General features: G+C 39.6%; 1 protein-coding gene across 1 annotated transcript in view; it reads left to right on the top strand.

Annotated features, from left to right (window-relative positions):
• Positions 1 to 13,174, top strand: part of PKP2 (plakophilin 2) — a 105,830-nt gene extending 92,656 nt beyond the window's left edge. Inside the window, exons 10-13 of the mRNA XM_054444306.2 lie at positions 1,140 to 1,293; positions 7,412 to 7,601; positions 10,976 to 11,063; positions 11,215 to 13,174. Of these exons, the coding sequence (XP_054300281.1) occupies positions 1,140 to 1,293; positions 7,412 to 7,601; positions 10,976 to 11,063; positions 11,215 to 11,283 (501 nt within the window). The 3' untranslated portion in view covers positions 11,284 to 13,174. The remainder of the gene's footprint in view (positions 1 to 1,139; positions 1,294 to 7,411; positions 7,602 to 10,975; positions 11,064 to 11,214) is intronic.
• The last annotated feature ends 4,086 nt before the right edge of the window (positions 13,175 to 17,260 follow it).

Raw genomic sequence — 17,260 nt, 5'->3', positions numbered from 1 at the left:
ATTATATATTTGCAAATATTCCAAAATCTGAAAAAAACCAAAACACTTCTGGTCTCAAGCATTTCAGTGAAGGGATATTCAATTTGTATGGCCAAATTCTACCAAAAGAAGAGATTACTTGTATTACACAAATAGCTAAAGGAGATAGAAAAAGATTAAATACTACCCAACTAACTTAATGATGTTAGTATAACCTTGATTCTAAAAGTGAAAAGGGTAGTATAAGAAAAGGAAAAGGGAAATCCATTTTATTTATAAACACAGATGGAAAAAAATGTTAATAACCTAATTAAATCCAACATTGCATTGCGTTTGTTTGTTTGTTTAGACAGTGTCACTCTGTCACCCAGGCTGGAGCACAGTGGCATGATCTTGGCTCTCTGCAACCTCTGTCTCCCAGGTTCAAGCGATTCTCCTGCCCCAGCCTCATGAGTAGCTGGGACTACAGGCATGTGCCACCACGCCTGGCTAATATTTTTGTATTTTTTGGTAGAGACAGGGTTTCACCATGTTGGCCAGGCTGGTCTTGAACTCCTGGCCTCAGGTGATCAGCCAGCTTTGGCCTCCCAAAGTGCTGGGATTACAGGTGTGAGCCACCACGCCTGGCCCCAAGATTGCATTTAAAAGTACTGAATAAACAGTTTTTATCTAGTAATTGACTTGAAAACCTAATAAGAGTTTAAAGAAAATACCTTTAGACTAGTTTCATCACAGTTCTAATTTTTAAAACATCTTCGGCTGGGCATGGTGGTTCATGCCTGTAATCCCAACACTTTAGGAGGCTGAGGCAGGTGGATCACCTGAGTCAGGAGTTCGAGACCAACCTGGCCAACATGGTGAAACACCATCTCTACTAAAAGTACAAAAAAATTAGCTGGGCGTGGTGGCACACACCTGTAATCCCAGCTACTCTGGAGGCTGAGGCAGGAGAATCACTTGAACCTGGGAGGTGGAGGTTGTGGTGGGCTGAGATCACACCACTGCACTCCAGCCTGAATGACAGAGAGAGACTTTGTCTCAAAATAAGTAAATAAGATAAAAATAAAACATCTTCATCAACCTCTGGTAATCTACAGAAAACTTAATGTTATCGTGAAATCAAATACAATAGCACTTATAGGATACGTCTCACAAAACAGATGCCGACATCAGTGGCTCAGACAGTTGTCCAGAAGGAAAGTGGCCTGCAGCACACCCGAAAGATGCTGCATGTTGGTGACCCAAGTGTGAAAAAGACAGCCATCTCGCTGCTGAGGAATCTGTCCCGGAATCTTTCTCTGCAGAATGAAATTGGTGAGTGGGTATAAGTATCTATGTGTAATATGTACATGCTGAAGATACAATGCAATGAAATGTTGTCTGTATCACCTCCCGTTCACAAAGATGCACGGGAAATGGGAGTAAGGAGTAGGTGATAAACCGGCCTGCCTTCTGTGTCGCCAGATATCACAAACAGGCTTTCTCAGTGGATCTCACCAGAGATTTTTTTTAAATATCCAACATTTTTAAAAAAAATTACTACAAAAGAGAAATTTTAGAGCATACTAATAATTAACAAGATAAGTAATATTGTTGATATTTTTCACTGGGCGGCACCCTCAGTCATACCATCCAGTGAAGTCTTTCCATATAGTTGTCTTTCAGAATGTTCTCTCTGTGGCTCTCTTAAGCACCACAATTCTAGAACATTTGAAAAACACATATAGTGGTGGTTTACTTTAGTAGTTTGGCAGTGTGTTGGACTATTTAAAAAATGGATAAACAGATCACAATAAAAAGACAAAAAAGGAGTCACCGAATATAGCAAATTTGGCATCGATTTTTTTTGAGTAACTGTGATGAGACATATTTTGCCTTTGACTATATTGTTGACAGAGATGATAACGGTGTTACATTATCAAATAACATAATTTTTTATTTGTTTGCTTATACCAAGAAGTATGTGATAAATGTTTGTTGTATCTAGTAGAAAATTACAAAATGAGATGATAGAAAGATAATGCTAAAATTAAACATGCTTCATAATGCTCTGTAAATCGGTCGTTTCTAACAACTCAAATTCAGTTTTTCACAGCATTTCACAAAAATTATAAACAATATTTTGCTTGTTTTAATGGATTAGATTTTTAAATATGCACATATTTAGCCCCAGAGATATTAAAGGCTGCAGTTATGTTTTAGTAATGTCATTTTCAAAGCCAGCCAGCAGCACATTTGACAGGAGGTTTTATACAATGGTTTCATGCTCATTATGAGTAGAGATAGCCTGGAACATATTCAGTGAATCTGAAAGAGACCTCGCCATAGGCACTCTCAGAATTATTAAAATGCTCTCCCCGTGGTCTTTTGTGCTGAACTTCAATAGAGGTGTATTATCCTCTCCCTTTTTTGTTCTTTTCCCAAAAGAAAAATTGACTCCATCTTTAAAACACCACCAAGGTAAATAACAGCGCTATACACATTAAGCATGTACCTTCAGGGCAGAAATGCTGTTGGCCTCAGGTTCTGCAGTCCCCTAAATGTCGGGAAGGTATAGCTGTAGCCACATGGTTTATATTAGATGATTCTGTTGATAAACTTCACTTTAAGGATAGCAGAGAAAAGAGGCTTCAGCAAGATAAATGCAATTTTAAAATTCCAAATTGGCTTCATGTCAAATATATAAGTAAAAGGACTTCTCTTAATTCAGAATTTTAATAGCAAGAAATAAGTGAAAGTCAGCTTGAACACATGCTTTGCGTTTCTCATGAGAGCTTTCTAAGCCAGGTAACTTTCCCTGTTCTTACCTGCAATAAAGTTGTTATGTTTCACTTACATCTAGAGAAATAAACTTGAAACTTACATTTTCTCAAAAACTTAAAGACAGGCAATGGAGCATGGTAACAGAATAACAGATTTCACACAGAAGACATGGGTTTGTATCTCACAGTGCTATTTTGCCAGTCAAGGCCTTTCATTCTGTAGTTTAACTTATTAAAAAGAGGAAGACTTCTGATAATAGCATCCACTGAGAGCTTACCACATGCCCACTACTGCAATACATTTAACATGCATTGACTCATTCCCTCAAAACAACCCTGTGACGTAGACATTATTATCCCACATTGCAACTTAGGGAAAAACAAATAGAGACATTAAGTAGCGTGCTCAGGCCATAGAGCCGTAAAGTAGCAGAACCAGGACTGAAACTACAGCACTCTGGCTTTAGATGAACACTGAGCTCTCCACAGTATGCTGTGTGCTTGAACCACAGTCAAAAGGAAAGTGTTCAGGCCTGTGAGCAAAAGGTATGCCTTACCTGTCAATCAGGTCCAGGTATTATGATGACATATCATTCAGTGCCTTTGATTGAGTACTTGTCCATTACAGGAATAATGATCGATGCTGGAAACACAGAAATAAGATAATTGGCTTCAAGGAACCCACAGCCTCATTTGAAGTTGAGACAGTCACACAATTCATTACAATCAGTATCATAGAGAGAAAAATGTGCTTCAAGATGCCACATGAATGCAGATGAAGGCACACAATAAAATTAGGCAGTATTTGTTAATTCCTGATAAACACAACACGTATTTGGAAGCTGTGGGGATCAGCAAAAGCAAAAGATGCATGCTCTCTATCTTTTAAGAAGAGTATAAAGTGGTTAGAGGAAAAAGAGGAAAATATACATGAAAATAACTATTACAAAAAGTTTAAGCACAAGTTCACATTGACCAAAATATGTACCACAGGACAAGTTCCAGTAGATTTGTCAAATATTAACACCTTTTAAAAATTTTCAATAGATTTTTGGGTACAGGTGGTGTTCAGTTACATAGAAAAGTTGTTTAGTGATTATTTCTGAGATGTTGGTGCACCTGTCACCTGAGCAGTGTACACTGTACCCAATGTGTAGTCTTTTATCCCTCACCCCTTCCTACCTTTCCCCCAAGTCACCAAAATCCATTATATCAGTCTTATTCCTTTGCATCCTCATAGCTTAGCTCTCACTTATAAGTGAGAACATACAATATTTGGTTTTCCATTCCTGAGTTATTTCACTTAGAATAATGGTCTCTAATTCCATCCAATTTGCCGCAAAGGCCATTATGTCTTTCTTTTTAATGGCTGAGTAGTATTCCATGGTGTGTATATACCACATTTCCTGTATCCACTTGTTGGTTGATGGGCATTTAGGTTGGCTCCATATTTTGCAATTGTGAATTGTGCCGCTATAAACATGCATGTACAAGTGTCTTTTTCATATAATGACTTCTTTTCCTTTGGGTGATACCCAGTAGTGGTATTGCTGGATCAAATGGTAATTCTACTTTTAGTTCTTTAAGGAATCTCCATACTGTTTTCCATAGTGGTTGTACTAGTTCACATTCCCACCAGCAGTGTCGAAGTGTTCCCTTTTCACCATATCCATGCCAACATCTATTATATTTTGATTTTTAAATTATGGTCATTCTTGCAGGAGTAAGGTGGTATCTCATTGTGCTTTTAATTTGCATTTCCATGATAATTAGTGATGTTGAGCATTTTTTCATATGTTTGAGGCATATCAAAAAATTTTTCATATGCCATTTGTATATCTTCTTTTGAGAATTGTCTATTCATGTCCTTAGCCCACTTTTTGATGGAATTATTTGGCTTTTTTCTTGCTTTTTTGAGTTCCTTGTAGATTCTGAATGTTAGTCCTTTGTCGAGTGCAGTTTGTGAATATTTTCTTCCACTCTGTGGGGTGTCTGTTTACTCTGCTGATTATTTATTTTGCTGTGCAGAAGCTTTTTAGTTTAATTGGATCCCATTTACTTATTTTTGGTTTTGTTGCATTTGCTTTTGTGTTCTTGGTCATGAACTCTTTGCCTAAGCCAATGTCTAGAAGAGTTTTTCCAGTGTTATCTTCTAGAATTTTTATGGTTTCAGGTCTCAGATTTAATCTTTAATCCATCTTGAGTTGATTTTTGTATAAAGTGAGAGATGAGGATCCAGCTTTATTCTTTTACGTGTGGCTTGCCAATTATCCCAGCACCATTTGTTGAATATGTTGAATAGGGTGGCCTTTCCCCACTTAATGTTTTTGTTTGCTTTGTCGAAGATCAGTTGGCTGTAAGTATTTTGCTTTATTTCTGGGTTCTCTATTCTGTTCCATTGGTCTATGTGTCTATTTTATTTTCTATAGCCTAATTGTGAAAGTGGCATGTCTATTTTTTTAATACCTTTCTTGTTAGTATAAAAAAAAAGCCAAACTCAAAGCTTATAACCAAGAAGTTATATACATAGTAGAAAAGTACATTTAAAATAGTTTATTTCTCTTTTTAAAACAGTAGGCCAGGCACAGTGGCTCATGCCTGTAATCCCAGCACTTTGGGAGGCTGAGGCGGGCAGATCACCTGAGGTCAGGAGTTCAAGACCAGCCTCAACATGGAGAAACCCCGTCTCTACTGAAAAAAAAAAAAATACAAAAAATTAGCCAGGCATGGTGGTGCATACCCATAATCCTACCTACTCGGGAGGCTGAGGCAGGAGAATTGCTTGAACCTGGGAGGCGGAGGTTGTGGTGAGACGAGATCACGCCATTGCACTCCAGCCTGGGCAACAAGAGCAAAACTCCGTCTCAAAAAAAAAAAAAAAAACCAAGAGTAGTATTACTCATGTATTGGAAAAACCTTGGGAAGCAAAGATTATTCATTTATTATTTATTTACTGTTTAATTTTACTTTTTTAAATAGAGACAGGGTCTCATTATATTTTCTAGACTGGTCTCAAACTCCTGGGCTCAAGTGATCCTCCTGTCTCAGCCTTCTAAATTGCTGGGATTACAGACATGAGCTACCTTGCCTGGCCTTAAAAATGATTTTAGCTCGGCCAGGCGCGGTAGCTCACGCCTCTAATCCCAGCACTTTGGGAGGCTCAGGCGGGCGGATCACGAGGTCAGGAGATCAAGACCATCCTGGCTAACAAGGTGAAACCCCATCTCTACTAAAAATACAAAAAAATTAGCCAGGCGTGGTGGCGGGCACCTGTAGTCCCAGCTACTCCGGAGGCTGAGGCAGGAGAATGGCATGAACCCCGGAGGCAGAGCTTGCAGTGAGCTGAGATCGCACCACTGCACTCCAGCCTGGGTGACAGAGCGAGACTCTGTTTCAAAAAAAAAAAAAAAAAAAAAGATTTTAGTTCACTATTAATATTGTTGTAGAAAAACAGCTCCTATTAACATTTTTCCTCAGGTGGGTTTTTTGGTAATATTATGTATTCTTTTTTTTTTTTTTTTTTGAGACAGGGTCTCTCTCTGTTGCCCAAGCTGGAGAATAGTGGCGTGATCTCTGCCCACTGCAACTTCTGCCTCCCAAGCTCAAGCAATTCTTGTGCCTCAGCCTCCTGAGTAGCAGGGACTACAGGCACAGGCATGTGCCACTACACCCAGCTAATTTTTGTATTTTTAATAGAGACAGGGTTTCACCATGTTGGCCAGGCTGGTCTTGAACTCCTGACCCTAAGTGATCCACCTGCCTCGGCCTCCCAAAGTGCTGGGATTACAGGTGTAAGCCACCGAACCTGGCCAATAATATTATGTATTATTTATATAAATATACTGATTTTTCACATACACTATTAACATAATTATTTTCTTTTTATTATATATGCTTCATAGATAGGTTTTGTGATGAATAATAGTCTTTGCAGGTGTGTTTTAGTTAATCATATTCGTATTATAAGGATATTCAGACTTTTTAGTTTTTCAGTTACATGTAGTACTGTCATAAAGATCTCTGTAGAAAGCTTTTTTCGTTTTCAAAGTGATATTTCTAAGATGTATTCCTAGACATGGAATTACCGAATTGAAGAAGATGAAAATGTTTTAAGTTCTTGACATTTCTGCCAAATTACATTCTGAAAAGATTTTCAATGTACTGAGCACAGAGTATCCTCTTTTCAGATATTTTTAAAAAATTTGTTATTAGGGAAATTACATCTTTCCATGTGTTGTTAACCAGCTGTGTTTCTTTTTAAGAATGTTCTTGGCCAGGCGCGGTGTCTCACGCCTGTAATCCCAGCACTTTGGGAGGCCGAGACGAGCGGATCACGAGGTCAGGAGATCGAGACCATCCTGGCTAACACGGTGAAACCCCGTCTCTACTGAAAATATAAAAAAAAAAAAAAAAAATTAGCCAGGCTTGGTGGCAGGTGCCTGTAGTCCCAACTACTCGGGAGGCTGAGGCAGGAGAATGGCGTGAACCCGGGAGGCAGAGCTTGCAGTGAGCCAAGATGGCACCACTGCACTCAATCCTGGGCAACAGAGCAAGATTCCGTCTCAAACAAAAAAAAAAAAAAAAGAATGTTCTTTACCCAAAATATATTGGGATCTTGGGATTAAGAAACAATCTTTTTAATCAAGTGTCTTTTTTTTTTCATTTTGTAGCCAAAGAAACTCTCCCTGATTTGGTTTCCATCATTCCTGACACAGTCCCGAGTACTGACCTTCTCATTGAAACTACAGCCTCTGCCTGTTACACATTGAACAACATAATCCAAAACAGTTACCAGAATGCACGGGACCTTCTAAACACCGGAGGCATCCAGAAAATTATGGCCATTAGTGCAGGCGATGCGTAAGTCCTTCAGCTTCTGCCCGTCAGCTGCCTCCCTTTCCCCTCACCAGCCTGTGTGTAAATAATCCGGTGTGAATGTGCAGTCATGATCATCATGTGCAACATGGCAGCAAACAGGACATAAAGCCAGGCCAGATCATCTGGTCAGCCCTCAGTGATTAGCCAAGGAAAGAACTGATTCCACCACACCACATGCTTGTCCCTTCTCTTCTAAAGTATCAAGAGAGGGTCAGACTCCAGAGCTTCTCTTGGTTGTGCATTCCAGCATTGTATTGGCCTAATGAATTAGTTTCCCAAAGCCACAGCTGTGATTTAATAACAGCAGAATGTAGGCAAAGCAGGAGTCCTCTGAATAGGCAAGTGCCCTTTTCCTCACTTCCATCTTAGGAGGGGACGTCACACCAGGTGGCTTAGAAGAAGCAGTGATGGGCTGGGCACGGTGGCTCATGCCTGTAATCTCAGCACTTTGGGAGGCCCAAGCAGATGGATCACTTGAGGTCAGAAGTTCAAGACCAGCCTGGACAACATGGCAAAACCCTGTCTCTAGTAAAAATACAAAAACTAGCTGGGTGTGGTGGTGCGTGCCTGTAATTCCAGCTACTTGGAAGACTGAGGCTTGAGAATCACTTGAGCCCAGGAGGCAGAGGTTGCAATGAGCCGTGATCGTGCCACTGCACTCCAGCCTGGTTGACAGAGTGAGATTCTGTCTCAAAAAAGAAAAAAAAAAAAAGCAGCAGCAGCAGTGATGGCACAGGAGAAGCAGTCGGGGGGGTAGCCTGATGAGGAAGTCTTGCTTTCACAGTTTTTTCTCTATCTTATCTCTTCCGCATCTTATTCCCTTTTGATAATAGGAGGTCCAATGCATGTCATTCCACATCCGTGTTCCTGTTTTCAACTTTTGCCCATTAAAAAAAAAAAAGGGAGGAGAATGAAATACCTTGTATAACCAAATTATTTACTATTAGTTAATTTAGAGTGATGAGATTGGAAAGGGGCATGAAGATTATCTTTTTCTCTTTATACAATTCTGAATTGTTTGACTTATTACAAATAGATATGTTACTTTTGTAAATAACCAAACAAGAAAAGAAATGGCTACGATAGCCTAGTTTTAATGAGTTACAAAGCAGATGACTTCACCTGTACTGAAGAAATGTGTGCTTGGCTGTACAGGGATGTACATATTACCTCTACTACAGCCCCACTCAATTTAGGCCCCTTCTGCTCTGCAGCCCCACTCTGCAGTGCACACAAGGAAGGAAGACTGCATTCAGAGTCAGATTAAAACAAGCCCTGAGCACTGGCTGGAGTGTCAGTTCCCCAAGAATATTCACCCATCCCCAGAGGCTGGCAGATAGTATTAGAGTTGCTCAGTCTTTGTGGAGTGAATTACTGCTGCAAAACAGAAATGACTTTTCTTCCAAATAGTCATCCAAACTTCCAAGCAAATCACTGTAAGACAGTATGATGCTCATTATTTGAGTATTCAGACATAACAATTGTTGCACATGGGAATATGCAATTACTTTTGGAAACTTCTGGTAGCTTAGCAAGATAGGGGGTGAGGTACTCTGTTACTTGTTTATTGCCCTGAGTGTCCACTTGTGAGTCCTCACATGCCCTGTCTCAAAAACAAAAGTTAACAAGGAGCTTCTTGCCAGTGGTGTCTGCTGCTCTTTCCTGACTAGATAGCTGACCTATCATTTGTGGACTAGCCTGGGAACTAATTATCATTTATAACATTACATCTTTGAATAAAAGAGTACCAAGTATCAAACAACCAACTTATAAACAAACATGATGAATATAACAGCCTTGCAATTTAATAACTTTTTACAGTTTTGAATATTAGAGACCCATCACTTTGATGGATTTATTTGCCCTTCAGTTATTACCAAGTGATTCTGAAAAGTCCAGGGGTTACTAACAAGTCTGTGAAGTGCTGATTTGACTGCTCCTCCCTGCCAGGCTAGTATGGAGGAGAAAAACTTTTCACTCTTGAAGGAACACACCATGCTCTTCTCCATACATCTTTGTACTCTCTGGTTTTGGTTTTATGCTTACAAATGCCTATGATATGGGGGGAAAAAAATCTTTGTTTAAGAAAAAAAATCAGCCATGTGCTAATCAGGTGATAGAAGAGAAAGAGATCTAAGGCGGCACTAATCTAAAGCCAGAGGTGGGACATTTAGGATAAATGTAAAAGCAGAACATGGGCTGGGCACAGTGGCTCACGTCTGTAATCCCAGCACTATGAGAGGCCGAGGCAGGCAGATCATGAAGTCAGGAGATCGAGATCACCCTGGCTAACACAGTGAAACCCCGTGTCTACTAAAAATACAAAAAATTAGCCTGGCGTGGTAGCATGCGCCTGTAGTCCCAGCTACTTCGGAGGCTGAGGCAGGAGAATCGCTTGAACCTGGGAGACGGAGGTTGCAGTGAGCCGAGATCGCACCACTGCACTCCAGCCTCAAAAAAAAAGCAGAATATGAAATACTAAGTACAGTTCAAATGCAGTGGTGACTTATATTTATAGCAGGAACAAGTTTTCCATTTGCTCTATATGGAAACGTAAAGAGATTTTGAAACTGCTTTAACAAGGGCTGCCACAAGAATTTCTTTTATTGACTTGAAAAATTACTTTACTCCTACATTCATGATGTCACAAAATCGTATGTATTTTTCAGTCATGGTTTCATGCATTTTTATTCTATAAACATACATTATAAGGATACAAATATAGATTATATTCTATAAATAATTCAAGGATTTATAACATATCTAAAGATACATTCCTTATAAATATCAAGGATTTTTCTGTATAAATTACTTGTTTATTTATTATTATTATTATTTTGAGATGGAGTCTAGCTTTGTCACCAGGCTGGAGTGCAGTGGCGTGATCTCGGCTCACTGCAACCTCCGCCTCCCGGGTTCAAGTGATTCTCCTGCCTCAGCCTCCCGAGTAGCTGGGATTACAGGCACACACCACCACGCCCAGCTAGATTTTGCATTTTTAGTAGAGACGGGGTTTCACCATGTTGGCCAGGATGGTCTCGATTTCCTGACCTCGTGATCTACCCACCTCAGCCTCCCAAAAGTGCTGGCATTACAGGCGTGAGCCACCCCACCTGGCCTATAAACTATTTATTTATTAGCACTGTGCTAGTGGTTTAAAAAGAAAACAAAAACAGATATGGTCCCCGCCTTCCAGAGCTTGCTGCCTAATTGTCTGGTCACCGAGTGGCCTGACTTCGTGGAAGGCTGCTGGGGAGTAGCAGTTGAGGAGCGAAGAGGTCTTACAGAACGCCCACAGGCAGCATCCAGAAACCTCACTCATTCTCCCTGATCTCAGAATGTCCTTTTCTTTTCAGCTATGCCTCCAACAAAGCAAGTAAAGCTGCTTCCGTCCTTCTGTATTCTCTGTGGGCACACACGGAACTGCATCATGCCTACAAGAAGGTAAGAACATGAACAAGGAATGTGTCATAGTTAACAGAGCCAGGTAATAATGGCCCACTTGACTTGACCCTAGTAAGAAATCACTAAAAAACTGCATTTTATCATGTGCCAGTTTTGTTACCTTTCACGTTTCTGTTTGCTTATTCCAAAGGCTCAGTTTAAGAAGACAGATTTTGTCAACAGCCGGACTGCCAAAGCCTACCACTCCCTTAAAGACTGAGGAAAATGACAAAGTATTCTAGGCTGCAAAAATCCCCAAAGGAAAACACCTATTTTTCTACTACCCAGCCCAAGAAACCTCAAAAGCATGCCTTGTTTCTATCCTTTTCTATTTCCATGGTCCCCTGAATCCAGAAAACAAATAGAACATAATTTTATGAGTCTTCAGAAGACCTTTGCAAGTTTGCCACCAGTAGATACCGGCCACGGGCTCGACAAATAGTGGTCTTTGTTATTAGGGCTTATGGTACATGACTTCCTGGAATCAAAATGTGAATTCATGTGGAAGGGACATTAATCCAATAAATAAGGAAAAAAGCTGTTGCATTACTGGGATTTTAAAAGTTTGATTTACATTTATATTCCTTTTCTGGTTCCCATGTTTTGTCACTCATGTGCACATTGCTTTGCCATTGGGCCTCCAGTGTATTGTTCTGCAGTGTTGAAACAGAATGGAAATGACAAGAAATATCTGTAGTTATCCAGAAGAAAGTATAATGGCAAAATTATTGGTTTCTTTCTTTACTTTGTGCCTGTTTTTATCCCCTTGGGTTTTTTTCCTCTGATTTTTAAATAAACTTAAGAAATTTAGATTACAGAGTATGCATGACTATAAGAAAAAGAAATTGAGAGGAAGTTATCATAGCAAATTAAAGAAGTCTTTTCCTCCCAGAACTTAAAGTAAAATAAAAAATAAATAAATAAATAAAATCTTTTCCACAGAGAATGGCAACTGTGATTATAAAATTTAACGTTCCCCCAAACACTGAGTGAATGAGATTTTTCTCAAGAAATACTTTACCTATAACAACGCCATTAAATCCAAATCTCTTCTAAACGATGGCATTCTATGTAATGCCTTTCCTGGACTTTTTTGGCCACTGCCCTAGACTAGTGAAAGAATGGACTCTATCTTTATCTGCAAGAGGAACTAAGGCCTTCTATCAGACTGTCCGGCCAGCCTGGGGCACTGAAAATACAGCTCATGTTAATGAGTTACATTATCAACCAGCCCAGCCTTGCCCACCATTTAAGAAATATCACAGAGCCACTAGATCTCATATGATCGTCTTCAAGCCATTATTTTAACTCAAGAAAACTCTAGAGAAAAAAAGTGAAGAAGTCATGTTGAAGAAGATATAAGAATGTGTCAAGACCATTCCAGAAATGATATGAGAAATACTGATATTTTAAATGGTGACATCATCCAGTGAAATGAATCTACATTAAATGTTGTTTTAACTGCGCTATGATTAAAACCATTCATATAGAGTTAGTCTTTACAACTACTATTCTGTTTTTTTTTTAATCTGACAACATTTGTCCTAAGTAAGATAAGCAAAAAAATTCTTCAACTCCTTTTGGCAAGAAAAGTGTAATAGAAAATAAATTTTGAATGTGTACTTAAGTCTTTATTATATTTGAAACAATTTTTTTTCAATTTTAAAAGCTGAATGAAGACAACTTAGGTTACTAACCTAGTTCAAAATGAAATTATTTAGATACCAATTTTTAAAATACTGGAGAGAATTTATATGTCTTTTTCCAGAGTTCTGATGATAAGCATTTGGAGTGCATTTATTCCTCCAGATAATAAATGTGTGTTCAGAACTTTTTGTGTTTTTTAAGGCATTAATAAAGCCTTCGATAATATTAAATACAAAATGAGACAAAAGTAGTGTTGCTTGCATTGGCGTCTGTGTATATCTGGTTTATTTGTGTATCTTGGAATATATGGTATGAATGACATAAAATTTGAGGATTTAACCTTGTAAACTTCAATTACTAAGGGTTTGATACTTTGTAATTACTTATATTTTCCCCCTAATTAAAATCCTAAATTTTTTACCAAGAGACATTTCCTGTAAGAATGGTGGGACTAGATGGTGACCATAAAAATGAGGACACATGCAGACATGTTAGCTGTGGTTAGATTTTAGTATATTATTGGGTGATTCTGTGACTGTGAAAAGACAGACTACGTTTGATTTCCATGTGCTGCTTTGTCCACTCTGTTTGCAAACACCTCACTACTTTACAATTTGTGAACACCTCTCAGGGAGGTTCTTCTGTGAATGAACAGTTTTGATCACAGGTCTATACATAAATGTGTTTGTTTTCCTATGTGTCCCAGACAGGGCCCATGCCTTCAGAGAAACTAATGGGCAAAGCTGGGCCTTTTTGTTTATTTGTGTTTATTTGTTCCAAAGGGCTGCTCTCTGTCAAGAATTCTTAATGGTCTTCTGGGATGAAGGAGGTTGCTGCCCTAGATTTCCATCACTGGAAACGTTTGTTTAGATCTGATGGCAATAACCAAAGGGTTATCTGATAAAATAGAGAGGGGATTAACATGTCAAGTGGGAGAATAAGCAGCAGGACTAGATAAACCACTATAAAACCAATTTAATCACCTTCTGAAGAAGCAATTTCTTAGAAGAAAACAGGAGATGGGAGAGAGAGAGATATATATATATATACACACATACGTTTATATATGGACACCTACATATATATGTGTGTGTGTGTGTATGTGTGCCTATATACTATAGTTATAAAATGAGATTTCCCCTAAATAAAATGTCTAATGAACTTACTGCTTTGCAATAAGGAGGACTTCAGTATGTGTGTACATTGAACAAAATTGCAAAAGAAGCCTCAAATCACAGAATCTCAGGATTAAGAGGGAATTTAGAAGGCATTTGGTCAAATCCTCCTCAAAGTATCATCTTGCATGAAAAAGACTCAGTTCTTATTAATGTGACAGAAAAGAAAAACATACAGTCATACACTCAACTAATGCTCAACATGACCATATAACTGGCTCTTTTCAAGATCACTGTTGGATTAAAGTATTTCTGTGGGAGGGAAAATAGATAAAAAAGGGAACAAACTTCAAAATAAAATTCTGCTTTAAGTTTCATGTTTTAGTTTATAGTGACACTGACAGTTTCATCACTTATGAAGTAAATGTTAACCTTTGAAGGACTATAAGAAAAACTCTTTGTGATATGATGTTCAGGAAAGAGCTCAAAAATCCCAAGCATTGGCATAAGAATTGCTGAAAATATGAGCAGAAGGGAAAGTGCCCTGAAGGCCCTAGTCTGGGAGACTCAGTGAAAGGATCCAGCAGTCCTTAGCCTGAGAAGGGTGTTGTGTCACCTCTCTGTACATATTTGAAAGCCCACTGTAGAGAAGGTGATAGGCTTGTTCTGGCATAACATAGAGGATGAAACCAGGATCAATAGGGGGAGGCTGTTATGAGACTAGCTTTGATAGGATAATAGTGGACATATATTGAGTACTTCTCACAGCCTCATGAAATCATCCGTTTCTTTTTTTTTTTTTTTTTTTGAGACAGAGTCTCGCTCTGTGGCCCAGGCTTGAGTGCAGTGGTGCCATCTCGGCTCACTGCAAGCTCCGCCCCCCAGATTTGAGCAATTCTCCTGCCTCGGCCTCCCAAGTAGCTGGGACTACAGGCGCATGCTACCACGCCCGGGTAATTTTTTGTATTTTTAGTAGAGACAAGGTTTCACCTCATCTTGGTCTCCTGATCTCGTGATCCACCCCACTCAGGCTCCCAAAGTGCTGGGATTACAGGTGTGAGCCACCACACCCGGCCTACTTTTTAACATTTTAAAAAGCGTGAGAAAGAAAACCTCGAAGCAGACAGAGGTTGTCATAGCTGGAAAGTGCAGAGGGGCTTTGTGAACCTAAATGGTCTGGCTCCTCTCTGGGAGTCCCCTGTGAACCAAGAATGAACAATCCATGTCTCCATGCTGGTGAACAGTGGAGGTCTCTTTGGCTTTGCTATCTTTAGAGAGTAAAGAGTTCAGTATGACATCATGGTTAAGAGGGCTCATTCTAGAACAGCCAGCCTGCGCTCAAATTGTGGTTTCTCCACTTATTAGCTGAGGCACATCTCATTCTCCCTGAGCCTCAGCTTTCCTTATCTGTAATGTACGAGTGACAGTAGGATTTACCTCATTGGGTTGTTTTGAGGGTTAACTATGTTAATAAATACAAAGCATTTGAAACAGTGCCTAATAGTATCTACTCAATAAATGCTGATATGGTTTGGCTGTGTGTCCCCATCCAAATCTCATCTCAAATTATAATCCCCACATGTTGCAGGAGGGACCAGGTGGGAGGTGATTGGATCATATTGGCTCATAAGGGCGGTTTCCCTCATCCTGTTCTGCTGTTAGTGAGTTCTCATGAGATCTGATGGTTTTATAAGGCAGTTTTCCCTGCTCTTACTTGCTCTCTCGCCTGCCACCATGTAAGACATGGCTCTTCCCCTTCCACCATGATTGTAAGTTTCCTGAGGTTCCACCAGCCATGTGGAACTGTGAGTCAATCAAATCTCTTTCCTTTATAAATTTCCCGGTCTCGGGTATTTCTTTATAGCAGTGTGAAAACAAACTAATACAAATGCTAACTAAATTACTTGCAATTCCCTGGTTTGGAGGTCTTTGCTTTTCGTTTTAAGTTCATCTCTTGTGAATTTCTCTTTGTAGATATGGCTGGTTCAGTTAAAAGCCCCAATAGAAGGCCAGGTAGAAACGAGGAAAACAAATATGGCCCAGGCAAGTGACTCTGAATGTCCATTCCTCAGAACGTGAGTCCTCTGTGGGTAGTTAAGTGTTACAAGAAAAGAAATATCCCATACTTAAATAAGTATGTTCTTTATGAAAAAAGCATAGTTATACAAAGATCAAAAGATTCTTGGCCATGGCATGACTTCTCAGCATGCCATGAGTGCACTGTAATTGTAAAATCTCCAAGGAGGGACAGCTTATGCTGCGTGTCAGAGACCTATTCTTTGAAGCTGTAAGCCCTTTTTTTCTTAGACAACTCTTGAAGCTATGCCACTGCTGTAAACTCTGACCAACATCCACCTGTGCCATACGCAAGAGGACAAGGGGTGTTTATCTGGCTCTCAGTACAGTTCATCAAGCTCAAACATTCCATCTTCACAGAGCCATGTCCAAAGGCCAGAAGAATAAACCTTTCTTGAGCCCTTTTTTATAAGTAAATTTTTCTAGAAATCTCCATCAAACATCTTTTATTTCTTATTGCCCAGAATTGCGTTGCACATCCATTCCTAAGCCAGTTTCTGGTGAGAAAAGTGCGACTACTATGCCTTTAAGCCAATTACATTTCACCGAAGGCTGGGCCTACCTCCCGAGGCTCACGGAGGGTTTTACTGAGCAAGGGGGGAAAAATGGCTGTAGACTAGTTAGCCAACATTGATAACTGGATGTAGTTCAGAGAGACACTCAATGAAGGAAGAATTCAACTTTTTTTTTTTTAGCAAATTGATTTCACCTGGCCTATAAGAGAACCTTGCTTTTTCAAACCCTGCAGGTGTGTCTACTGTAAGTTTTTCTACTATGATTGTTGTGTTGCATTTAGGACCCAGTCCATGAAAATCTGTGGGTAAAGAATGATGGGCGAGCTAGGAACTGCAGTTAGCCCAGTGATTTCAGGGAGAATAATAAAAGTGATGCTCAGTTTTACAACAGGGAGTAGAAAAGTCATTTCAGAAGCTATGGTGCCTCTTTTTCATTCTCTCCTTTGCTTGACATCCACCATTTCTCACCTTTAAGTTGTAATTATGGACCCGAAGTTGTACCTTCATTGACAGAATCATTCTGAAAGAAAGTCGGTCTGCGCCTGAGGTTGTTGGATAGTCTAGTTTCCCCACTGAGACATCAGCCCTGGCAGTGTCGCCCAGTGGAGAGAATGTGAATTTGAATTCTGACTTTGTCTCTGGCTGCGTGACTCTGCAGGTGACTTTAATTTTCTGGGTGTCCATTTTACCTCAGTTCTTCGTAGGATTGTTGAGGGAATAAAATGAGATGATGTTGTCAAAATGTCTGCCACCTGGGCACTCAAGAAAAGGTAACGATTACTTCCTCTTGTAGATCTGGCTGCTACCCAGGGACCCCCAGGCTTCAACGTCTGCCTCCTGCCTC

The sequence above is a fragment of the Pongo pygmaeus genome, chromosome 10 (genome assembly GCF_028885625.2).
Source record: "Pongo pygmaeus isolate AG05252 chromosome 10, NHGRI_mPonPyg2-v2.0_pri, whole genome shotgun sequence".
Lineage (NCBI taxonomy): Eukaryota > Metazoa > Chordata > Mammalia > Primates > Hominidae > Pongo > Pongo pygmaeus.
Note: the sequence above shows the minus strand (reverse complement) of the source record. Positions and strands in the feature narration are given on the sequence as shown.